This window comes from Pholcus phalangioides, unplaced genomic scaffold (assembly GCF_987345545.1).
Source record: "Pholcus phalangioides strain wild (caught in Gottingen) unplaced genomic scaffold, Ppha-v1.0 ptg000010l_1, whole genome shotgun sequence".
In the NCBI taxonomy this organism is placed as follows: Eukaryota; Metazoa; Arthropoda; class Arachnida; order Araneae; family Pholcidae; genus Pholcus; species Pholcus phalangioides.
The window spans coordinates 44,264,299-44,290,556 of record NW_028301603.1 but is presented as its reverse complement, the minus strand read 5'-3'; the positions used below and the strand labels follow the sequence as shown (position 1 = coordinate 44,290,556).

Here is a 26,258-nt window from a genome sequence, read left to right as displayed (position 1 = left end):
TCTCCATCAATAGGTGTTTTGCATATTATCGCATTTTGAATTGTACTTTTCAAGTTGAAATACTCAGCACAGAGTTCTTCACATAACTGCAATATGTAAGTTCTCAGAATGATCTTTTTTCCTGCCACTTTTTTGTACAAAATCAAAGCATTTATCGCTGACATATCCAAAATGTTAGAAAATACATGCATTGGCCAGCGATGACTTCCAGTCTTGGTCGTGTATAATCGCATCATTTGATCCACTCCATATTTAGTTTCGTTATTACAGGCAAATGTTTCTGGGGTCTTTTTTTCGACAAGGTATCATTTCTCACGATTTTACGTTTCTTATTTCTCAGTGGCGTTCTATTTTGTATCAACTGATGCACGATCAAATTTTATTTTGATTAAAATCTTTGTTACAGAACTGCTACTTGCTTCTCCACAGTTCGACATATGGTAGATTTCATGCTTTTTTGCACTTTCATCATCACTGCTTCTAGAGTTTCTCTCATCTAATCTTTGCAACTCCTGGAGTATTTCTTCTTCAGTAAATATACGTTTTCTCGCCATTTCTAAACTGTTTGAAATTATCACGTGCACTCAAATTTTCTACGTCAAAGGACAAACAATTTATCGGATAATATGGAAAGAATGCTTGACAAAAACCAAAAATTACACACCTGCTGACGGACACTTGCAAATAAGAATGAGAGGAAAAGAAAGGTCACACGGAAGGTCAAATGCAAAAAAAGACTTTCAGAAGGATTATAACCTATTTAAAAATCAGTTGTGACGATAACAGTAGTATTTACGGCATAATGTGCTAGGATATAAGGAAGGATCATAATGATCCCCTTCCGTCTTTCTAGGTATATCCACTCGTATCTTCGTTGTTAAAAAAAGATAACGAAAAAAGCTTTGGTATACAATAAGAACATGCTAATTCAGGAAAAGTCGAAAAATTTCAGGTGGTTCAGTTTATTTTTAGCAGAGATATGCAAGCTTAAACAGCGTGCAGGGTCATAAAGACCCCCCGTCCGTTTTTCTAGTGTTAAAAGGTTAAGGAAAGAAAAAAAAGCAAATAGAATTTCTTACCTTCAGAAGCTCCAAGCTTGAGCAAGATAGCTTTATAGTATCATCGCTGAAAGTTACTTCATCGCTGTATTCGCCAATTGAGGCATCACCCATGCTGAAACTATGTGATAACTGCTTCCTGGGATATTGTTGGTCTTCTAGGTTCATGACAGGCATGATGTGACTTGGTTCTTCTATTTCTTCTGATGCTATGACCTCTGCTTTCTCCTGATAAATAGGAGAGTGGAGCAAAAAAAAATCATATACGAGAGAATCATATGATACAATATATATTAGAATAAATTCAAAAAGAAATAACCAACACTTCCTTTAGCAGGGCTTTACTGATTCAGGTCTGTAAAGTGGGTTCCACTAGGCCAGCGGTTCTCAACCTTTTTTGACTTGTGTCGAGCCCTTTTAAGTAAAAAAATTCTATGGCGGCCAATTTTTTAATTACTCCTCAAAGATCCTGATTTATTTTCACTATTTAAAAGTATTTATAATTATTTTTTTTAATTTCACTGTTTTTTTTATTTTCCTACCTCTGCTCTGCACCGGTTGAGAACCGCTGCACTAGGCTAATGAGTAAAATATCATGGGTCCTTCCTGGTCTTGCAATGCTCTGAGATACCACTCTGAGACAAATACAAATGACATAACAGGTGAAGCTGGAAGCAATTAATAGTAATAAATTATGCAAGGCCATCTGGGGCCATCATCGGATTATGCATGAAGAGGGAGGTCCCTCAGCAGTCCCTAGGTGAAGAAATACAAACAAAGGTGGGAGGCACTCCCCCCACCCATATGTGCCCTCACGAAAGTGCAGCAGTCAAGTGAACGAGTATGATTTGCAGCCAATACTAAGGGGACTCACTGAAGCCACGTATGCGCCCTCACGAGAGTGCAGTAGTCAGATGAGGATTTAAAACTTGTAGCCTGGAAGACGTCGATCTGCAATAAATGATCGGTCATCACGGTAGTGACGTCTGGACATGACTATACATATAAGAACCTATTATTACTGAAGACTCAATGATGACAATCGAACTGATGTGGAAGCTGGACAATATAACATAGTATCACAAAAATGAGAAACTTTGCCTGGTTTTAATTTATACAAAAATTGCCATGTTTTTAAGACAAAACCATTGACTTAACCAATGACTTGACCATTCGACCAATTGAATTTATTTGTTTTTAAAACGTGGCAATTTTTGTATAAATATAACATAGATTTTGATACATATGGTTCACAGTGATTTGAAATTTTATATCCGAAGGTTATCAAGAATCATTTGATGATTGCTAGATTCTTTATGGAATGGAGGACTATACACCATTATCTTATAATCATGTTCATAATTTTGATTGCCCATTGGCATAGACCATTTATATTTTTTACCCGAGGAGACTATGTTTCTGTTTTCAATGAAACTTTCCAGACAGACAGACACGCGCGGGTGTGCGCACGGACACACACACATACATATATTCAGGAACACTCTATATCTCTCTGAGATGGGAAGCACGGTGTGCCCAGTCTTCAAAAATCTTAATTGCCTAGGTGAACAACATGTATTAAGACAGCCCTGCATGAAAAGTGTTTCCAAAAAAACCATAAATACAGGAAAGTATACCAGGTTTGCGACTTGCAAATAGAAGCCATCATGCATATATGGCCAGCAAACAAACATTGTGCACTGATGCTCTCTTGCTTTCTGATGCTTTCCGTCTTGCACAGCTTCCGGATATGATTTCTGATGATCCTGAGTTGCATTGCACGGCAATTTGTTGGGCTGAAGCTCTTCCGTTGCAGCACACACTGCTTGTCGGTTGCCTGGCACCTCTTACATTCACAAGCGGTTTCCGCCCACTATTTTGTTTCCCCTTAAGTTTTTTGGCTTAGCTGCCATTCGTTGAAGGCTCAAGATACTGTTGTACAAGAAAAGTCAAGCCAGTTTTTCGCTTCAGAAATACTGGTACTGCCCCTTCTGGTCCACAATCTTGCCGTGTTCAAAGTCACTCAAATCTCATTTTCCCCATGAACAGGCAAATTGTAACGTTAACTGGTGCTTTTGACCAGTTGAAAACTTGTTATCAGCAAATACGGTTTATTATGTCTATGTACATGCTGTACGGACAAGTCAAATATTGAGTGAGGGGCGTTCGTAATTTTTTGTAATAGTATGATGTACTTAGTACAAAAATTAACAAAGCATAAACATGAAATATAGGCTAAGTTCTTGCAAAACCTATTTAAGCCTATATTACTGTTCATTGATAAATGATTACACAAATGTGAAAAGGTAATATTGTAATTTTATTAATGCATTATTTTTAAACTAGACCAGATAGTCGCAAGCCAGATAGTCTAGAGCAGTGATTCTCAACCCGGGCGATAGAATGTTCCAGCGGTAGAAGCTACGGTATAGCATGTGATCCTATGGGTTAGGTTGTGTTGGGGGGAGATGGGAAATAAAAATTTCTGAAGAATAGGCGATGGGACAAAAAAGGTTGGGAAACTATGGTCTAGAGCAGCGTTTCCCAACCAGTGTGCCCCGACACCCTAGGGTGGCGCTATATCGGCTAAGGGGTGCCGCGAGATATTATGGAGATAGATAAAAAACATATAAAAGTCCACTTAAGGTCTTAAAAAAAATTGTATGTCGAATTTAATTACTCTCCTGCATGACAGATTCATCGGATAAGTTGCCATCCGGTGGCAGTGTGAGCTTTGGCCTGTGTTAGGTCTATCTGTCCATGTACTGCCCCGTTCAGCAAACAACATCTATAACTGAAAGCCTCCTTACGAAGCTCGTGACGACAATGAAGAAGTCCATTCAATCTATAGTCATTGGATATACTGCAAAAAAAAGGTAAAGATATCGCATGCGTCCGCCTGATAAATCCAACGGCTGCAGGTGAAATGGACTTCTTCAGTGACGCCAAAGGTTCGTGCGGAGGACTTCTGCTATAGATGGCTAGTAAAGAGGATTCATTGGCTTTGTAGTTTAATGGCCTTGGGTGCTTGCCCGGCCAGATGAATTTTCTTTCGTGAGGAGGAAATAAATTTCACTGCTTGCGAACGAGGTGAATTTATTGATCTTTGCGCTGATTCCACGCTCAGAGGTAAGTTCAACAAAAGAGTGAGGCATCGGTTGCTGCTTTTTGGCTTGGAATGAGAGAAGAGTACCTTAATCTAACAAAAAAGCAACACACTTTTGTCCTTTTCAATATCATATCTATGCGAGCAAGCCTTCTCTGCTATGGCGACAATAAAATACAAAGCAAGAAATAAACTACTACCACTACTCAACCATACATGCAGCTTGTACACATTCCTATATGGAATCTCTATCAAATTGGTACATGCTGGAATGTGCGCATATATGTTGTAAATCTAACACGAAGTTCGTTTTTGTATAATGCTTGTTATGTGTAGTGCTGCCATCTGTCAATAAATAGTTTGCAAGATCTTCAGGACAATTTACGTGTTTCATTGCCAACTGTAAGGAATGATTTCAAGTATCTGTGCTCTAAGCATCAATCACAAGTTTCATATTAATGATTAATCGAACAAAACTTTATCAATGTATTTTTACTCAGTGATTTTCGTTGCAGTAAACTGCATTTGGGTGTATTCAAAGGAAGGGTGCCCCAAGTTTTCAATGTTATTCCCGAGGGTGCGCGAATTTTAAAAGGTTGGGAAACACTGGTCTAGAGTTTACTGTATTCAGGGGTGGAAAATGAAAATGATTTTTTGTAGCAGCAAAAATGTTGTTTTTGTAGCAGCATTTATGAATTTTGTAGCACTTAAAATTTTGGCAGTATAAATAAAATACACAATTTCATATACATACATGTAGTAGCATACACAGGATTACTTTTTACTTTAAAAATCAGTGTTATCTCAGCTCGGAAGAGAGGAGGTGTTCCCCCCCCCCCCCCAGATTTTCTCTAGAAGAAATTTTTTTTTTTTTAATCAAAAAAATTTTGAGAAATTTCTTCATATATTTATATTTTTACATTCTGTACAATATCAACAAATAAGAGACTTTTAACATACAGACATTTTAACATATGGTATTTCAGATTTCAAAACTAACTGACAATGAGTGTTTTTAGATTTAGCTTGTAGACTTGGTAATCACTAATTTAAAAAAAAAATCACTACAGGACAGATTTGAAACACTCATCAGAAAGGTAACTACTTTTCTTGTTTTTGCCACTGATGCAAATCTAAGTTGTGCTTTTACTATTCTTCAGTTTCAAGCATTTTTGAACATTTGATCTTGCTTCTTTTACCAGAATTTACCCATTTCATATTTAAAATTATGTGCTTCTTTTTGAGTTCGCTCTTGATCAGTTACCTCAGTTTGATTCAACATACTTTGAGATGACTTCTTTCACTGGGTCATTCTTAGAATATTTATTAGAAATTCTAAGAAATTTAATAGTGATTAAAACTATAGACTTAAATTATTTTTAACTTAAACTATAGTAATTTAAACTATAGAAACCAAAACTATAGAAAATAATGATTAACTGTTAGAAATTTAATAGAATGATTCTGTTTCCACAAAAATTTCAATCCAAATGCATCTGTTTTCACTCCCTATTTTTCACTTATTTTGTGACCTTTTTTTCATTTCATTACTTTTTTGGGATTTCGTCACTTTCCATGATCGTAGACACCCTGAATTTGCTGACGGCTTTAGAGTCGCAACTCCTGATGGTGAAGGATGACTCGTCATTGCTGTTTTTCCAGTGAGATAATACGTTCTTTTGTGAACTTTTCTGTTCTGTTAAAGGATACAGGAATGTTTCGTCAAGTACAGGCAGTCAGGGAAAATTGATGCAATTTGAAAAATAAGTAAAAAATGCATAAATCAAAGGAGTCTACCTTTTCTTGCAAAAAAAAAAAAAAAAAAAAAGAAGCTCGAAACAGCAATTGAAGGGTTTTTTTTTTGTTCTGCAGATGAGCGGCAATTTGTATAGTTTGACCCCATTTTATACGTTGTCTATAGCTTGGGTGCCGAATCCTGGGAAAGAGGACCTGAAGCTGATTCCATTTGTGGTCAAAAGAAATGAAATTGCGGGAAAGACAAATGATATTATTAGAAAGTCAGCTTCTATTGTGATACGACTTCAAAGTTTCTTAAGAGAAAATTTTGTTTTTGGCACAAGATGGCACAGAATTGGAGAATTTACACATTTTTGTAGCAGAATGTAACAAACATCAGAAATTGTAGCAAAATGTAACCAAACATCAGAAATTGTAGCAAAACATACATTTTCACCCCTGCTGTATTTGGTAGAAGAGTCATATAGCAACCGAATATTCACTAATTGATAAAATTGAAAATGTATCACAGCTGTCTCATAAAGTGTCTGCAGAATAAATGAAATTTTTTTTTTTAAGGTTTTGATTAATATAAATTTTTATCTTAGAAATATACATTTCCTTGGCTGGAGAATTCATATATTTTTTTGGAGGGGGGGGGGTCTTATACATGGTTTTCTTTTTTATCGTAGTGGTTCTCAAATGAAGGGGGAGGATGCACATACACAATTATACAGTAAAACCTTTTTTACAGACACCGGCAGACAAAAAAAATCGTCTGTAACAGAGAGGTGACAGTTAATCAATACTTTTATTATACACAAAGGGAAATTATTATTTTTAAAAAAGGGGTGATCGCTAAGAGGGGTTTAACTGTATATGGTATCTAAAAAAAAATCATATGAGCTGCAGATGAGATGTTGAAAATTCATGAGCAACAAATTGAAAACAGCTTATCAACAAAATTCAGAAAAAAATATTAATTTTGTTTTTAGGAAAGTCTGACTTACTCTCATTGGTGAGGCATTTCTTTTAATTGTGTCTTCAACAAGGCTCTTCGCATGACTGCAAATGATTAAAGAAAAATTAATTTCATACAAAAGAATTCTCAATATGAACTTGCTACAACTGTCCATGGCGGTGATCACCATAGAGTATATTGTAAAATATTTTTCAAATTGTATTGAAAGTATATACAGTCGGACCTGCTTATAACCAGCAGCTCATTTTCAGCAACAAAAAAAAATCAGATAAACATTTTGGATATTAAGCGCTTATAGCGAGGTTATATAAGATTATATTGATATTTGACACATAAAATTTTTTTTTTTTCACCCTCTGTAACTTGATGATTTCTATTCAACTCCGACATTGACTTTTTGACATTTTTCCTCCAAAAAATAAAGAATACAACACACTAGAAAGGAAAAATTCTACAAATGATCTCACTCAAACATGTGTGGAGTCTGTATTAAAAGTTAAAGGAATGGAGAAACTAGGAAGCATTGAATTAGTCATCTTTTAAAATTCTGATTGGTTAGTTTCTTATCTTCATTTTCCATGCTCTTATTCCATTCTTCTAGAGGAAGCATTGCTGTTCCTGCACATTGATAACAAACCTAAAGGAGTGATAAACTTTTTGTCTGACCATTACATCGACAGTCATCTTTTGTCAAGTATGATGTCTATATTATAAGAGCTGTGAAAGAAATTTGCAAATATTTTGTGTGGTTTTTCTTGAATTTACTTTCATTTTCTTTTATTTTCGTATTCATTTTTAAGGTTTTCCTTTTGAATCCCTTGTTAAATCTGAGCTGCTATAAAAAATCTGCTTGCTAAAACCAACAAAATTACTATTCAATTAGCATTGCACCAAACCAAATCATTAATTTGGCTTTTTGATTGCGTCTTCAACAAGACTCTTGGCATGACTCCGAATGATTAAAGAAAGATTGATTTCATATAAAAGAATTCACAATATGAACCTGCTACAACCATCCATGGCAGTGATCACCATCAATCAGGTTTGCATAAATTTGCTTGTTATAATCGGGTTCGATTATAAATAGAAAGCGATACTGAAAATGTTTTTGTAAAAAAATCATTGCACTTCTATGTGAGCTGCTTTTGTTGCCCAGATGATATCCAATCGATAACCACATTCCAGCTATGTCCATTGCGTCCAAATGGCGTATCATAATATATCATAATAATGGATATAGATATGATATTTTTCCTAATGAGATTGAGGCGACCACCGATTGATAGCAACTTCATTTCCAACCCATCTCATTAATGCCAGTAAATTATCCTCTACAGCATTTGCAGAGTGACAGTTGGTTGTGAGATCGACATATTATCTTTCCGCAAGATGTTTATACCCGTATTATTATTCCTACGGATCTTTTTCGTGCTACACGATCACGACTCATCGTTTTTTCTCTACTGTTCCCATACTGGAAAAAACATCGCCGGATCATCTATTGCTGATCTTTTTTCCACAACTTTCAGACCCAAGCCGTGTTGTTCTTTCACGCTCACAGGTCAGTGTGCCTCCCCACACTCAAAGTGGACTCTCTCCACACCTGATGCTGCCACCTGGAACTGGTTCTCTCCCAAACACAGGGCATTCCCTGGCTGCTATATAAACGATTTTCTACAGTGTGTTGCAGGTTGCGAGATCGACATATTATCTTTTCGCAAGATGTTTATACCCGTATTATTATTCCTACAGGTTAGTCAATTTTTCATATATATCAATCGCGGTATTCTATTTGTTTTTCTTAAGTTTTTTAATTTTAGTTCAGTCTTGTCGATCTCACATCCTTCATCTGATTTTCTCATGTACTTTGTTTTTTGTTCCTCCCATAGCTCCTCTACCTATCACATGTCTGTTTTTGTCATGGCCTACCTTAGTCATTTTTTGTTTAGGTTTGTTCCTCTCGATAAGCAGTTTTTCATCTACCTACCCACCTGTTTCTACAGCTTTTGCTCTCCGGTGATATCGAGTCAAACCCCGGCCCACGGGTCATCCATTCGCCCAAAGCTTCCCAAATTCAAACACGATCAAGTTCCCTGTCTGACCCTTCGAAAGAACCAGACAACCCTTCCCCCTCTGATTCCTCCATCCTTCTCAATATCCAGGATACCCAACTTGCCATACTAAACCAACTCACGCTCCTATCTCAAAAGCAAGATTCCTCTAGTGTCCAACTCAATGGATTATCTGAACATCTGAGTGAGGTAGAGGACAAATTTTTACCTATTGAAGATCTTCAACACCAAGTCTCCGACCTCTCCTCTGACCTCTCTAAACTTCGTTCTTCTCTCGCCTCAAAGGTTATCGACCTAGAAGAATCTAAAATACTTAAATGCTGTTCTGACCTTCCAGAACTTGAAATTTCCGCCTCCGACATCGACCGTTGTCATAGAATTGGCTCTAAAAGAATCCCAGGCCCCAGACTTTCAATTATTAAATTTAATAAACTCAAAACCAAAACTGAAATCCTTGAAAATTCATTTCAATTAAAAAACACTAGCATTTCAATTTCCGAGGACTTTTCACCAGAGACACGCAGGCTATGTGGACAAATCTGGGGGGGGCCTCCCAGAAATACAGTGAGTCCGGTCTGAAAGTTAAACTCTTTCATAACTTTGCTCTTATCAATAACATCAAATACATCTGGGATCCCAGCCTTAATGATATTATCCTGCTTTCCCAAACCCCTCCCAGTATTACTCCTCCTTCTGACCTTCCCCAACCTTCACCTCCTCTCCCTTTAGTCCCCACCCCTCCAACCCTCCCTCCTCCTTAATCTCCCATTCTCCTCCCTGAAATAATCTCTTCAGAATCGGAACAGTTAATACAAGAAGCATAATTAATAAAATATCTTCCTTCGAATCCATCCTACTGACTCATAATCCTAATTTTCTTGCGATTACAGAAACTTGGTTGCATAGTAATATCAGCAATACCGAATTTTTACCACCAAATTTCTCTGTCTTTCGTAAAGATAGAAACAAACGCGGAGGAGGCGTAGCCCTTGTTTTCAACAGTTCTATACCCCTAATGGAAATCCCTCTTGAATCAAATATTGAAATTGTCGGTGCCGAATGGCACCATCACAACCGCACTCCCATTGCAATTTTCTCCCTTTACGTACCCCCTGCCTCGGACCCTCACTACTTCATTGAACTTGAAACAATACTGGACTGATTTCATAATTCTCATCTTCTAATTATAGCCGGTGATTGGAATCTACCCGGTATAGATTGGCATAAAATGCAGTCCCTCTCGGGAAACCATGGTATTAACAATAGAGTTCTCGACATTTTCCTAAAATTTAACTTTGTCCAAACCATCTTGGAACCCACAAGAATATCCAATCACTCAATCTCCACATTAGACCTAATTGCAGTTTCCAACAAAATTCTGGTTTTCCATTCTTCAGTTTTTGATGGCTGTTCCGACCACAAAATCCCTTTATTAGATTTTTTTCTTCATCATACCATCCCTCCTTTTTATCGTGCCAGAAAACTAAACTTTAACAAGGCCAACTATCCTCTCATGCAAAATATCCTTCGTACCCACTTTCCAGATTTCATCTCCTCTTCTAACGATATTCAACGTCTCTGGAGTAAATTCAAAACTGTTATAGATAAATGCAAAGCCACTGTTCCTACCAAGTGCTCCTCATCTAAAAGTTTCTTTAACCCTTGGATCAACCGTGACATTATCCATCTCAAAATAAGAATTCGACATGACGTCTCTAAACTCAAATTTAATGACTCCTCTACTCTCAGAAACAAAATCTTGATCTCCACTCGTAACCTCAAAGACCTTATTTCTCGCCACAAATCCAACTACCTATCCCACTCATTGCCTTCCTATCTCAAAACAAATCCCTCAAAATTTTGGAATTTTCTCCGTCCCAAAGCAGCAGGTACCTCCTTGCTCAAAACTTCCAACTCGGACCTAACCTCTTCCCTTGATCTTGCCTCCGTATTTAACAGGGCCTTCTCCTCTGTTTTTTCCTCTGATCCTACACCCCCCCCCCAATACGTCTTTTTTGATTCACTTCATAACTCCTGTCCCATCTCCTTTTGTAAAGCTGGTCTCCTGAATCTTCTAAAAAAACTAAAACCCCACTCTACTGGCCCAGATGGGATCCCCAATCATATCTTAAAATTCTGTGCCGATGAAAATTTGCAACTCTCTTCTCATTATATTCAACGTCTCACTGAATACTTCTAATCTACCCAATGACTGGAAAATTAATAAGATAATTCCTACCCATAAATCTGGTTCACTGTCCCACCCTCTCAATTTTAAACCTATTGCAATCACCTCCTCTTGCTGCAAGCTCTTAGAACACATAATCGCCAAGAATATCCGTACCCACCTCGATTCGATCAACTTTTTCTTTCCTAACCAACATGGATTTCGATCATCGTTATCTGTATCTACCCAATTAACACTTTTCATACATGACTTAACAAACTCCATTGACAAAAATCTCCAATCCGATATCATTTTCCTAGATTTTTCCAAAGCATTTGACAGGGTGCCCCATAATAAACTTCTACTAAAACTCTTAAACCTTGGACTAAATGTTCAACTGCTGAAATGGGTGGAGGCCTTCCTTATTAACCGTAGCCAGTTTGTCTCGTACAAGAGCCAAAACTCCCCTTTCCTTCATGTGAAATCTGGCACACCCCAGGGCTCGGTCCTCTCGCCATTATTACTTCTAATTTACATAAATGATTTACCTGACTCCATAAACTGTCACATCAGACTCTTCGCTGATACCTGTGTCATCTATAAAACAGTGTCCAATCTTTCTGACCAAGAATCTCTCCAACACAACCTTAACATTCTTAACATTATCTTCAAATGGTGCTCAACCTGGGAATTACCCCTAAATCTCTCAAAAACTGTTTTTATGAAAGTTACCCCTAAAAGAATCACCCACGAATTCCCCTATTCTATAAACGACTCTTTGATCTCTGAGGTTTCCCATTATAAATACCTGGGCATTATATTCTCTTCCGATCTCCGCTGGAACCTTCACGTTGATTATATCTTTAATAAATGTCTCCAAAAACTCTATTTCCTTTGCCGTAACCTAAAATACTCCACCCGTCATGTTCATCACTTGTGCTACCAAACATATATTCTCCCTGCCCTCTCCTATGCCTGTGAAGCCTGGGATCCCCACACCTAAACCAACATAGACAAATTAGAATCTATCCAACATAAGTCCATTCGTTTCATTTTTAACTGTTGGTCCTCTTCTGTCTCCATAACGGAACTCAAGTGACAACTCAATATCCAACCGCTCTCCTCTCTTCGACTTATCTCTCGTTTAACTGTTTTTTACAAAATCCTCCATGGGTTTTTTAATATTGACACCTCCAATATTCTAATCAAACCTTCTCATTTCTCTGTTAGACTCAATCATTCCAAAAAATTACAGCCCATCTTTGCCTCTTCAGATCGTCACAAATTTAGCTTTTTCCCAAGAACTATTATCGACTGGAACAACCTACCATCAAATATTGTAGATTGCACCACGATTTCCAAATTCTCTTGTACCATTAATCTTCATTTTCACCATGTATAATTCTGCATCCTCTTGTATAGGCCTCGGCCAATCAATATTGAATAAGTAAATAAATAACAGTAGCAATTATATCTATTATTCTGGCACAAAGACCTTGCAGATCTTTCTGCTCTAAAGGCAGTCTTTAACATATCCTAAGAAGCAATGCAATGAGGTGATATGGTTGGCCAGGCTATTGGTTTACTACGACCGATGATGACAAAGGCAGGTAAATATTGAATTGGGGGGGGGGGGTACCTACTACTAAAAGCTGCATCATTTTCAGTTGAATTTTTGCTTCCACAGATGTCTTGAAAAAAATGCTCCAATGTCCACATCACATTAAAGTATACACCACACATTGATTTAAGAACTGTTTCTTCAAACTTCAGAAAATCATCATGCAATTTTTGAGCCCCAAACACTGGCAATCATGCTTACAAACCGGGTTGGGCATATGAATGCTGCCTCATACGGAAAAAATAATAATTTACCAAGAGAGGAAATCAGTTTAGTGGTCTCTCTCTCTATTTCTCTCTCAATGATAACCAACATCTCTACAAAACACTCTGCGCTTTCTCCTGTGTTCATGCCACTTTCCTCTTTGTTGGCTCATAACAATGGCAGCATACGTGATGATGCTCTCAGAAAATTTGTAACCAAACTTTCAGAGTTGGGCAGCCAAATTTTTCTAATGTTGCCACCGTATGTGACATTATTGATTTTTTAATCTTCGTTTGGAATTATATACAGAGTGACCAAATTGAATGTCCTTCATCTGTTAATCATGGTATAATTCAGGGCTCTACAAATCCTGGGCACCAGATCACCATAGCAACTAGAAAATAGACATTGTTGCCTAAAATTTTCTATATGTGATTGCTGAATCAGAGTATACAGATGATTGAAACTTTTCTGATTTTAATGAAGAGTTTTCCAACGTGTGAAGGGGACATCAATTCCCAGAAAAAAGTTTGAAAAAAACATTATTTAATACTTTTTCTTCTGAAAAAAACTAAAAAAGGAAATTTGGCTGGTGTCTGAATTGTTTTGTGATTTATCAATCCCTTGTATAATTATCTAATTATATTAATTGACAATTAATATACCTGATAACTATGGCTACATCACTGTCATAATCATATAAAGTGAAACCCTTATACAATGACACAGTATTCAACTATGTTACTCTCTAGTTCAAGTACACTTTCTATTGTATGTTAATGTACAAGGTCTGTCAAAAAGTTTGGTGAATAGTTCAATATTTAAAATGCAACAAGGTTAGAAATGTAAGCCTACCAGGGTTTAAGCTGGATAAAAAATTTCTTTCGCAAAAAAGCAAAAATGGGGGGAAAAACTTTAGCAAAATGATACAACGCTAATGTAATGATTGATGGTTCGATGTCTACTCGTTTCGTACCTCCTGTATGCATTTTTGCTAAAGTGGCTACTACTTTTTTTGCATTTTGCGAAAAATGCAACAGTAGCTTAACTTCTGAAGCCTTGCATGCACTTTGAGACACATGTTAAGAATCATCTAGTCCCCTAGCATCAAATACACTAAGCTGAAGCAGAGTTGCCCAGGACAACAGATAGAATGCACTGAGTGTGAAAGTTGATGTCGCAATGGAACAATGCGCAAACATAAAGTTTTGCTACATAATGGGGAAAACTGCAATGGAGAACCCATGAAATGTTGATGGAATTGTGTGGAACAGAAGCAATGAGTGAAAAAATGTGTTTAAGACTGGTTCAAACGCTTTCATGATGGAAAGGAAACTGTTGATGATGAACAGCGTTTGATTCAAATAGAACATCAGAGATCATCGAACGAATGCAACAGATGTTTGTGGATGATCTGTGGCTGATTTTAGTAATTATAACGGATGAATTGGGGATTAGCAAGGGCAATGTGAACACTATCCTATACAACGATTTGAGTAAGTGGAAGATTTATTCTCGGTTTGTGCCGCACAAGCTGACTAACAAAGAAAAGACAAGGCTGATAGAATCTCATGGAGATTTCATTAATATGTGCGACAGGATTCCGTTATTTTTGCGAACCATCATCACTAGGGATGAGAGCTGGTGCTTTCAGTACGATCCAGAGACTAAGCGGCAGTCAATGGAATGGTGTCCACCGAATTCCCTGCGACCAAAGAAAGGGTCGCCCGACAAAATCCTAGATTAAGACAATGCTGAATTTTAATTTAGTTTTATGGAAATAGCATGATTCACCAATAAACTTTACCCGAGGGTTATACAGAATTCATAAAATGGCTGCTACGATGCATAAGGCATGTTCGGCCAAATTGGTACTTGACTGGGCAATTGAATCTGCTACACGAAAAGGCCTGCCTGCATAATGCAATCTGTGTGAGTACGTTGTGTGACTTCTCAAACATCCATCATACTCTCCGGATCTGGACCCTGCAGACTTCTTTTTGTTCTCGCGGCTCAAGGGAGTCATGAAAGGCCTACACTTTGTAAATATACAGACATCCAAGTAACAAACACATTGTTTTGGGTGATTCAAAAGAAAGTTTATGCTGTAAGTATTCAGCAGCTAGCTATACAATCATTGTCGAATGTGTGTTGTAGCTAATAGAATTTACTTTGAAGGCCAATAAAAGTATTTTGTTTGTATCTCCCGTTTTTATTTTCTGAGACCATTCAACAAACTTTTTTACAGCACCTTGCATTACCTCCCCATAGGAATAAATCTTGCATAACAATACTTTCCTATCGCCTTGCAAATATTCTTATCACTTTCAGATCCCAGCATTAAATTTTTGGGATTTCCAAAATGTTTTTGCATTTTTGATACTCAAAAAATTAATGCATTGAAACATAAATGTCTGCAAATTTTTATTTTTTTCAAATTTCCAATTTATATATACATTTTTTCATTTTTGTGAAGAAATAATTCACTTTGTTCAAATTTTTTCAGCCAGGATATATTCATCATCATTTACAATTTTTTACAGAATTTTAACTCTAAATTTTATGTAATAAAAATAATTTTTCCTGGATGCACTTTCTCCTGCACTTTTTACCCCCGAAAGTTAAACTTTAAGTGCTGCCCTCTGATGAAAGCATTTAAGTTTATATTCAACATATTTCTAACTCGAAACGTACATAATTCTTCAAGCCAGGGCTTAACCCAAGATAAAAAAGAAAAAATTCTACTGATAGAAAAAGCAACCCCACACATTTGTTTCACCAGGACCATTCAAAGGGTTATATAGTAGTATCATTCTAACAGTAAAAAAAAACTTTGAAATAAAACTCGAAAGTATTCAATGCCATGTATTGTATAATAAGTAGAGCCCAGAAGTTCTGGCAAAATGCCATAAGTGCTTATTTTTGCCAATTTTAAATCTTTTCTGAAAGAATCTGAACCTTTTCTATTTTTTGAACTTTTTTTGCCATAAATGCCTATTTTTACACAGTTTTAAGTTTATTGGTGCATTTCAGATACCATGATAACCAAACTTGGATATTTTGAGCATTGAGATTAAAAGAAATGCTTTTTAAAAAAATTGCCAAACTCTGAGTATCAATTATCATCAGAAAGTCTCCCCTTCCAGGCCTTCCAGCCCCCATTTAAACACAAACTTGGTGTTGCCATGCATTAACTTTGCTTTGACCAGATGATGTTAGACATGAATAGTTTTGTTTCAGATGAACGCAGCCCACTTTTAGAAAAGCAGTGGAAAATTAGAAATTTGTTTCTCCACATGCTTCACATTAGGTGTCTCACTCAGGCATTGAACAGCATTGTATGTGTCATAAACTTGCAATCTATCATCCAGTATGGGTCTCTAGATCCCTTGGCTGATTTTTTTTTTTGTCTAATCTTGTATTTATGTAAACAATAAAAACAATAAACAATAAAAAAAACAATAGTTGACCAATGATTGTCCCAAGAGGTCATCAGTTAATGTTATGACTCCAATAAGGCGAGGTAGGAGGAGACAGGGCTTTGGGGCCTATGTTGTTTTGATTTTCTCTATCCCTCCTTTGCACCATAAATGTCCTGCAAACAACCATAACTATTTTTTTTTTATTTTTGGTATTCCATTAATTTGACCACAGTCACCCTTATATGAGATAAATGAGGCCACACAGGGCTTGGCCAAATGATGAGGCCACTTCTTGGATGGGGGGTCTCTCAAAAGTATGAGAGAATATAAAATATTACAACAATAGAAAAAGGTAGCTATGTATCAACTATAGAAATGACAGTGGTTGTTCCAAATAATACATCAAATAAACTAGAATTATTTGTAACTTGAAGGTACCCTACAGATAATTTTTTCTTCAAGCCCCACGTATGGTAATAGTGGCTCAAAATGAACCTGAGGGACATCAAATACTTTATTTTCGGCTTGAAATCAATTTAACTTGGATAATAATGCAGTTATTATGAACCATAATTAAAACGGTAGATGGATTAAGTGCAACCAGTTTTTCAGCTAGTTTTTGGACCCTTAATATACCTTAGTTTTTAGTTATATTTCAAAAATTATAAAATACCGAAATAGGCACTAAAAAAGGCATTTAAGTGTCTTTTTCCTGCCTATTTTGACCATTTTTAGTGCCTAAACTTCCAGGCTCTAATAAGAAAAAGTAGAGAACTTTGTAAAATTAGTTTTTGTTTACCTGATTGCTTCTTCACTGGGACCTGTAATCTGCACCAGCCTGTCACGAGCACCTGGAGTTACTGGATCATAACAAGGAATAGAAAAAGTTAACTCACCAATGACAACCATCAAATTTCCATCTAATCCATTTTTCATGAATAACATTAAAAAAAACCCTAAAACCTATCTAGCAATTAGTTTATATAATAAAATACATGTAATATTCCATTTTATGTAATATACAAAGTCAGGTTGTGCACCCATATTTTTCGAACATGAAAAGTTTAACATCTATTTCAAAAAGTAACACATTAAAAAAATAAAGCCACTGTGGTGGTCATAGTGACAGACTCGCATTATGAGAACCTGAGTTTAAAACAGGGTTGTAAAAAACCCAGCAAGAGTGGGTGTTTCTAAAATATCTGGGTTTTTGGGCAAAATGGGGAAAACTGAATTCCCTTCCAAAACCTCAAAATATCAAACTTGAACATGTATGTACATTAGGGTGGAACGAATTTTTTTTTTTTCGAAATTGTCATTGTAATAAGAATTTAAAATATGCCTTTATGTGAAGAAATGCCATTCCTAATTTTTTCCCCCAAAACTCAAACTTCTTGAGGTTCTTCATCGCCTCTAAAGTTTTAATCACGTGTGGAATTCTATAGTATGACACCGCGGAGGAGGCTTTCCTATTCCCCTGAACACGTGATTTGTTCAGTGACCTCAATGTTTTTCCCTTGTTTTCAGTATTCATTTGTAATCTTACCACTCAACTGAGAGCGTGTATAGCAGTCAAAATGACGACTAAAAGCTTTTATCATTGTGACATCTTAAGAAATCCTAAAGAGTTGGATTCTCGGATCTTGCCCACCTATGGCGATGTTATGCTTTGTTATTTGCTGACTCAACGCAATATAAAGGCACAACAATAAAGAAAAGATCCAGCTATTGCAGACATTCTTGAAATTATCGTGCTAAAGATAGAAAATGTTTGGAAAACTGCTTCAATTCCTACGATTTCTTACCAATGAATATGCAAAATTGTCAAAGACTTACTGTAAATACAAGAATCTTCAGAAAAATATGAAAGCAAGGAAAGATTCTCAAACTTACAAGTTAAACTTGAAATCTTTTCAGTGCGAAGCATGGAAATTGTTTGACATTGCAGCATGCAAATGTGATTTTGAAGACTTTAAGTGTGACAAGTTGAGAAAGGTCCCAAATTTAAAGCGAGATTTCTTGCAAGATCAAAGAAGTACATGCAAGATGGCCATTGGTCGAGTAGACGTCCTAACAACAAAGAAAGTGAAAAACAATGAACAAAGGAAAATGAAAATGGCATCCCGTTTGAAGTCATCTCAAGAAGAAACGGCAGAAACTGGTTCATCAACCACTGAAAACTCATCTATATCCAACGATTCTGAGGAAAGTGATCTATATGAGCCAAAACACAGTTTACCGTTGAAGTTCGCATTTCTATCTACCAGTACTGAAGCTGGTCAATCAATTGGTGCTGAAACAAGTACTTCATTTGCTTTTGAAGTTCTACCATCATCCTCACAGATGAGAACTGAATTACCAAATGTTGCTCTTGCTTGTGATAGAACTGGTGTGTCTGATCAATCAGCTGCAATTATTGCGAATGCTGTGCTGGAAGATGTTGGGTTATTGACGAAAGAGAAGCCAAATATGACAATAGACCGGATGAAAATAAGGCGTGAAGAAAGAAATCACAGAGTTCTTTTGCAAGATAAAATTCCTAGAACAAAATGTGCAAGGAATATATTTTAATGGTCAAAAAGACAAAACCTTAGCTAATGTGAAAGAAGGTGCTTTTTTCCATAGAAGAACCATATCTGAAGAACATATAACCGTATTGCAGGAACCCGGGTCAATTTATCTCGGTCACACAACTCCAAGAAGCAGTAGAGTAAGGGATATAAAGTCATCAATCCTAGACTTTTTGAAGCAAGATTTTGATACGAACGAATTGATGGCGATCGAGTGCGAAGGAACTGTTACCAATACTGGTTATAAGGCCATCCCTTGCAATGGCTTGTTTTTTTCACTTCAATGAATTAACTCTAAGGCACCTTGTGAAGCATCTAGATTGATGTTCTATCAGTCCACATGGGCTTTAAGGTGATATCGGAAAAAGTTTGGAAAATTGTGAAAGATTACCTATATATTATGAAATTTAAACCAATCTCTAATAACCTTCCGATAATGGACACTGACAATAGCGATTTAAGTGCAGATCAGAGATATCTTGTAGAAATGGTACGGGCAATAGAAATGGGTGATTTACCTGCTTCCTTATCACACCGTGATCCATGTAAGCTTTTGCATGGTAGGTGGCTAACGCTATTTTAAGGTTATACTCTGCAACAGAAAAGCCTAATGAAAATTTCAGCATTTTGACTGAGTACATAACAAAAGTTTATGCACCAAAGTGGTTCAACATTAAGATAAAGGCATCATGTGCTGATGGAGCAAGATATTTGTTCAATTTAGTGGCGTTATCCAGGTTTTTACCTGACAAAATATTATGCATCATTGACCCACTTATTCAAAGGAACGCTTTCTATGCCCACACAGAGAATTTATTGCTCTTTTATTACTCTCAGATGAGAATCTCATTTACAAAGCACTGGGAATCAAGAGAATTCTGAAAATTAGAAATGAAGAATTATCAGAAGCAGAAATCCATACATTCCATGTTCCGAAAATTAACTTTTCTGCTAAACACTATTCAGAACTAATTGCATGGGATCGAGTGCGAGCAATTGAACCACCTATTATAAAAAAATCAGGAAATGGACCCACAAAAATTATCTCTGAACCTGCTTTTGCATCTATACCGAATTTTTTGTCACACACACAAGTAGTTGAACTGTGAGTATGACTCGTAACTGAAGCATCTCTTGCTGTATCAACAACCGAGAGCCGTGAAGGCTTTTTTCATTCAAGTCAAAATAAAATCAGAGTATACTCCTCATTTGAAAAAAAAGTGCACTATTTTGCAAAAAAGTGAAATGTAATAACAGTGTAATAACAGAGGAAGCAATAGAAGCATTCTCCTGACATCTATATCATCAAATGGTTTTTTTTTTTTTTTTTTTTTTTTTAAATTTGGAACATGGTTATAGTTTGTCCCCGTCTCCCCCAAAAAAAAAGGGTTTATTTTCATCTCCCTCTATCAATCACTATATTCGAAGTGCTTGAAAAATTATCCTTTCCACTGCCATGACAGCTCCAATGCTGCATATTTGCTTGTCAGTTATTACTTATATATGGAACTCTTAACTTGAGAGTATTTCTCTGGGTTTATATATATACCTCATGTACTGAATAAATTTTAAATCAAGTGTTTTTCTTTTTTTTAGAGAATGCTTTTCAAACATCATCAACTTTGTTTATGTTTAAAAAGATTTTTTATATTATGTACTTAGAAAAGTCTTTTTGCTGGACCTTTAGGGTCTGTGAGGAACTTCAAGATATTAAAATATTTTTCTAGATTTTTTGGCATAACTTCTTAAAACCTTGAAAGGCATCTTTTGAATACTAAGGCAACATCAATTTCCAAAAAAAGTTAAAAACACACTTTTTTGTTCCACCCTAATGTAAATCCTTTATGTGCACATCTTATATATTATGTCTAAATATAAATTTTTGGTGCATGTTAAACTATGTATGTATTTGATTAATAAAATTGGCCATACAATAAGGGAATAATTGTACACACACGAACACACCCACTTTTGCGTAATTGCATCTGAACCTTTAGTTGCATCCAGAATTTTTGCAAGACATGTTGTGGTAAAATAAATGAATTTGGATAATGAAAATTCTGAGAAATTAGGATGGTGCCTGAATTTTTTTCTCCAAATTTTTCAAATCCCACAGAAAACGTATCTTAGAGTGTCCTGATGTGTCGAAAATAATACCTTTAGCTATGTAACCACAACCATTAAGTAAGCTCTACTAGAATGAGCACTTCTTGTTTATGCAGCCTGCTTGTAATGCATTGCTGAAGCTCACAATCACACAGCTATCACTTAGTTATCCTTTGAATTCCTCACCTAAGTGAGAAGTCTTGTGGGGCGAACTCAGTAAATTTTTCAAGTTTATTTCTCACCATCCTATTTTTCACTACAGTCATTCGTTTCCATACACAAACAGTTTTTTAATATTTTGTGCATAACAATATAAGGAGTCTGGAGATAGCAGTTCCTTGAGACATAGCGGCAGGCCATGATCTGGTTAAGAGGAGATAGCAGTCATTATGAGGATTCATTACTCTGGAGGTGTTTTCCACTTGTCCAAATTAGCCATTTTTGGAAACTTAAAACTGCAGAATAACTTGAATTATCATTAAATGCAAATGTCAATAACATTATTGTATATTAATATCACTTTATACAAGACAATCTGTCATGCATAGCAACAGACCTACGGAATGCTTTCATCTGGCTGATGATTTTAACAGGCTAATTTTCGGGGTTGGGCTTATGAGCATCCTGTAAAATCAAGCTAAGCCTTACTTTTTGGTTAGGTCTTATTTTCAGAGAAAAAGTATATTTTTTTGTACTGTTTCACTGGAAGAAAGGTGTTTGTTACCAATGTTCCATTCAAAAATACCATAAAGTATTTTTTTCATTACGAGATGTTATTTTTGTCTCTTGATATTTCAATTATGAAAGTCTGATGTGCCTGTATAAAACATAAAAAAAGTAATGCAAACATGAAAATATTCTTAATTAATGATTTACTTCTTCACTGAGGCTTCAATTTATTTATACAAGAGTGAGTGAGAGAGAGAAATTATTCTGTATTATGAATCAGCAATAATTTCTGTGGATATGCTTATCACATATTACATATCAGGTATATTTGTTAAACTAAGGTCCATGGTTACATTTTCTGTTTGTGGTTTCTTGTAACATATTTTAATATGTGAATTTCGTATCTAAATGGGAATTCTCATTAAAAAAAGTTCTCATAAAAAAAAAGTCAGAAAAATTATAAAAATGTGTGTTGGTGATTCCAAGAAATTATTTTTTATCATATTTTTGCTCCTAAAAAATATTATTTAAAAGTACTTCAAAATAGACATATTTTAAGCACTGCACTATGCAGTGCTTGAAATTTTTTGAATACATTTAAATATACATAAACCAACCTCAAAATATAATTTTTGACTGAAACACATTTGCTTCAAAAACAACAATTCCCCCCCCCCCCAAAAAAAAACCAGCCGAGGGGGGGATGCATATCTACCTGGGGTGCAAATTTAGCAGCCCTGGTTTAAACCCGACCATCGCCAAAGTGGTGGTCATTTGTAGTTGGTTTGCTGTGGTTCCCTACTACTTTGAGACATAAATGTGAGCCACCTGCCCTGTTTAAAAGTCTTATTCAATCATTACACTTCATTTGCAATCAGAGATGTAGATGGCAACAGTGAAAAATCAGACATGACACTAGATACACACTCAGACTATAACAGTCTGATAAAGTTATGGACACACACTTTGCTCCAGACTCTGCCACGAAGCTGGGCTGGACGAGATCTTGGCAAAGGGATATGTCTGATGGCAAAGCCCTGGTGTCCATTCATTCAGTAAAAAAATAAAAAATGTCAATTAGTTACTGGGGAAAAAATGGGTTGATTGAATCAATACACTAGCCATAAAAAACTTGGAATAATTTTCTTACTAGAAAAAACAAAAAACTAGTGAAAACGTTTTGACAGAATATTTCCATAAACTTTCAAGTTTTTTTTAATACTTATGTGTCACGATTCTAGATACATTCTTTTCTGAGAGCGTTTTTCTATTCTAACCATTCAACTGATATCATCTTTTTATTTGATATGGAATGTAATCATGCCATAAGATATTTGTGTGATAATCAAGGCCCGAATGTTGTTGCCCTAACAAATATTGAAAAATGACTTTAAAAAATCCCCTTAAAATATTTTTAAAAAAGAAGCTATCAAAATAATAAAACAAAGTTCTCTTGAAAAACCGGTCACGTTCCATTGTTAAAAGAAAGAGGTTTGACAGCATCCAAAAATCATGTACATTTTGATCAAGTTTTTTCTTCTATTGTTTAGATTTCATCAAAAATAAAAATTCTAATAAACATGAGTTCTAATTCATGAATCGGTTCGTAACACTGGCATTATCAGGGTGGGCTAACAGAGCTTTAGCTTGGGGCCTGAGACAATTCTTGTCATTTGCTTTTTGACAAGAAATTCACTGTTGAGAGGCCCATGAAGAATCTGACTGGCACACTGGCAGGAGGAGGAATACAGTTTTTTACAGTAAAAACAAAAAGACTCCCCCCCCCCCCCCCAAGAAAATCCTGTGTATGCCAATGTTTAGGGGAAGCCAAAAAAATCTTTTATTTTATTGTCCAAGAAATTCAAGCATATATTTTCAAAAGTGCCAATGCAATCAGTATTCATATAATTTTTTCAATCATTTCCATTGTCCAAAAATTTATAATGTGAAAAAATATTGTGTCCCAAAACTCAAAAAAATACCCTAACAGTGAAAAAAGCAGAAAAATGCTAATGTCATCAACATCCAGGCACTTGTGATAATACTTGCTATTATGACAATTCAACAGCTAAGAAGTAATCTATGCATGCGTGAAAATAAGCTTGAAGGAGCTCAATCAGAATAAAAATTAAACATCGGGTGCCCCTGTAATTCCTATTGTGTTAGAAGAAAATAGGAAAGTTTCAATACAAAATGGGCGAGAAACATAATTTACAACTTCCCAGCAAATGTTCAACTTCCAGTAAAATGTGTCTGCAAGATTTTTATTTTTACAACTAATTCTGAAAAATAATGAATTCATGAAGCATGAGATGCACATCAGTTATGAAAGTTCTAAAATCAACCATTTCTCATGAATCAATACATCATTGACATATAAATTATCAATAGTACATGATGAAAACATGAAGTAGAAAAAAGCTATTATAGCTGTTATGGTTTATCCAACAGAGACTTGGCCATGTCATTTTAGAAAAGTGGTCCATTTTCAGGACAATTCATGCTGTCCTTGTTTCAAGACATTCATGGTCTGGACTTTGTGCTTCTAATTAGCTTACTTAGTGTCCCCCCCCCCTTTTGGAGTTGTTATCCCTGCATAGTTATGCTTTTGTCCATTTTGTTGAGATCAATAATATAATAGGTAAAAATTCCTCAGGTCTAGGAATGTTCTTTTACTGTTCTTTCAATTCAAAATTGCACAACACACTATATTAGAAGGAAGTTTGAGGCAGGATTCAAAAGTCTGAAAAATCCAGGCTTGCTTATAGCTTAGCCTGAGTGAAGATGGGAATCAGTGTAGTTCTGCTATCAGTTTGGTGCTATGCCTGTTGTTAGGTCAAGCTACGGATAACTCTTATAGCAGATTCAATTTAATTAAAAATAGCCTATATTGGAAACACACTGTATGCAAAAACCATGGCTGGGAAATAAACCTTACTTACCCATCCAAACTATAGACATTAGAATGCTTCATCAGGTTTTGGGAGTAAATTGACCAGAATATACCAGAAACTGGCATATGCCGCAGAATAATCTCAGAAAGAATTTTAAGAAAAGGAGAAAGAACTCTTGTTTTCTCTTGACTGTTACTGGTATTCTTACTGTAGAACATTTTCAGTAACTTAAGGGCACGTTGCACAACAAAACACACTCACTGCTTTGGGGGAGTGGAACACGTGGGCAACATTGAAATGTTGGGTTATTATTTCTAACACTTGCTATACTAAGGATTTTTTTTTTTTTTCACATATATGTACTTCAATCAGAGCTCCCATGATGCTTTCCTTGAGGGTACAACTTTAAATTGAACACACATAAGTTGTAGTCTTATGTTTTTTTTTTCTTAAAGTAAATGGATTTGGAATTATAAGGTGGCCGAGTGACAAGAGAGGAAAAAGTTTCGTTTGATATTTTACACAGAGTCATTTCACATAAAAAAGAATAATAGATTTATGGAATATCAAGCGATGAAGACAGGGCCAAATCTCATGTAGTTTAAAAATGCTGAAAACATTGCAAAATAGTTAGCATACTGCAAAACTCTACAACTACTAATTAAGTTGATCAACAAGCAGAGTTATAAATTGCATATTTTCCCCGATGTTACTTCTGGTAAGAGAGAAAGGCAAAGCTTTTTTTTCAACATGGAGAATTTTCAAGGCATATAAAAAAAAATTAATTTCTTTAATCTTTTGATTATTAAAAGCACACGAGGTAATGTTTGTAAGGGGGAAATATCTGATAGAAAGCCATCACATGCTGCAAACCATGCACACACATATGAACATACATCACCTCGTTGAAATGATATGATTGTGTCACTCAGTTCCTCTATCATGTGCACTCGCCTTCCCTTGATACCCATCACTTAGAGAACAATAATAATAACAGAACATTAAGATAAAAGTGCATTGAAAAAATTGACATACTCCCAAAATCTTGAAATACAGAAAAAAAAAATATTTCAGTAATTTTCAATAAAAAATGGCTCATCAAAAAGATGCAGAAATTTGATTTTTGGACTGCAGGTGAATTTTTTTTTTATTTTTTTTTTAACAGAACAGAATTTAAAACTTGTAAAACTTAAGGGCTGGGGGGGGGGGGGATATTCAACTTTCAAACTACACGTCCAAAAGATGGGAAAGGTATCAATGAAATATTGCCTGCTGTCTAAACATGACAAAGACCAGAGCTGGAGTTCTGCTGATATTATTTAATACTTTCAGTCACAATTACAAGACATGCCTCCTAACTCGATGCTTTGTATTCTGGCAATTACAAAATATCTTGCTTCCTTAACCCTTTGAATGCTAGTGAAACAGATGGTGTCCCACCTGTTTATACATGGTTCAGATACATTGTAAGTTTACTTCTCCTAAGAAAATATTTTCCACCCCTTTTCAACCTGTCAGATCAACTGCTAATGGGCTGTGTCAGTTTTTGTTCAAATTTTAAAAACAGAAGAGAGATCATGTTTGGAATGCACTTTTTTCTCTCTTTGAGGTGGTGTAGAATATGTATATAGTGTAAATATTAGAAAAAGA

General features: G+C 35.7%; 1 protein-coding gene across 4 annotated transcripts in view; it reads right to left on the bottom strand.

Annotated features, from left to right (window-relative positions):
- The window catches only part of mxt (Eukaryotic translation initiation factor mextil), a 62,727-nt gene that overhangs the window by 15,214 nt on the left and 21,255 nt on the right, over positions 1–26,258 (bottom strand). For 2 of the 4 annotated variants that reach the window (XM_089238513.1, XM_089238515.1), the window contains 4 exons: positions 25,510–25,581; positions 17,169–17,229; positions 6,912–6,966; positions 1,080–1,286 (listed from right to left, as the gene is read on the bottom strand). In XM_089238513.1, the coding sequence (XP_089094639.1) occupies positions 1,080–1,286; positions 6,912–6,966; positions 17,169–17,229; positions 25,510–25,581 (395 nt within the window). The remainder of the gene's footprint in view (positions 1–1,079; positions 1,287–6,911; positions 6,967–17,168; positions 17,230–25,509; positions 25,582–26,258) is intronic. The other 2 variants (XM_089238514.1, XM_089238516.1) reach the window with 1 other exon arrangement.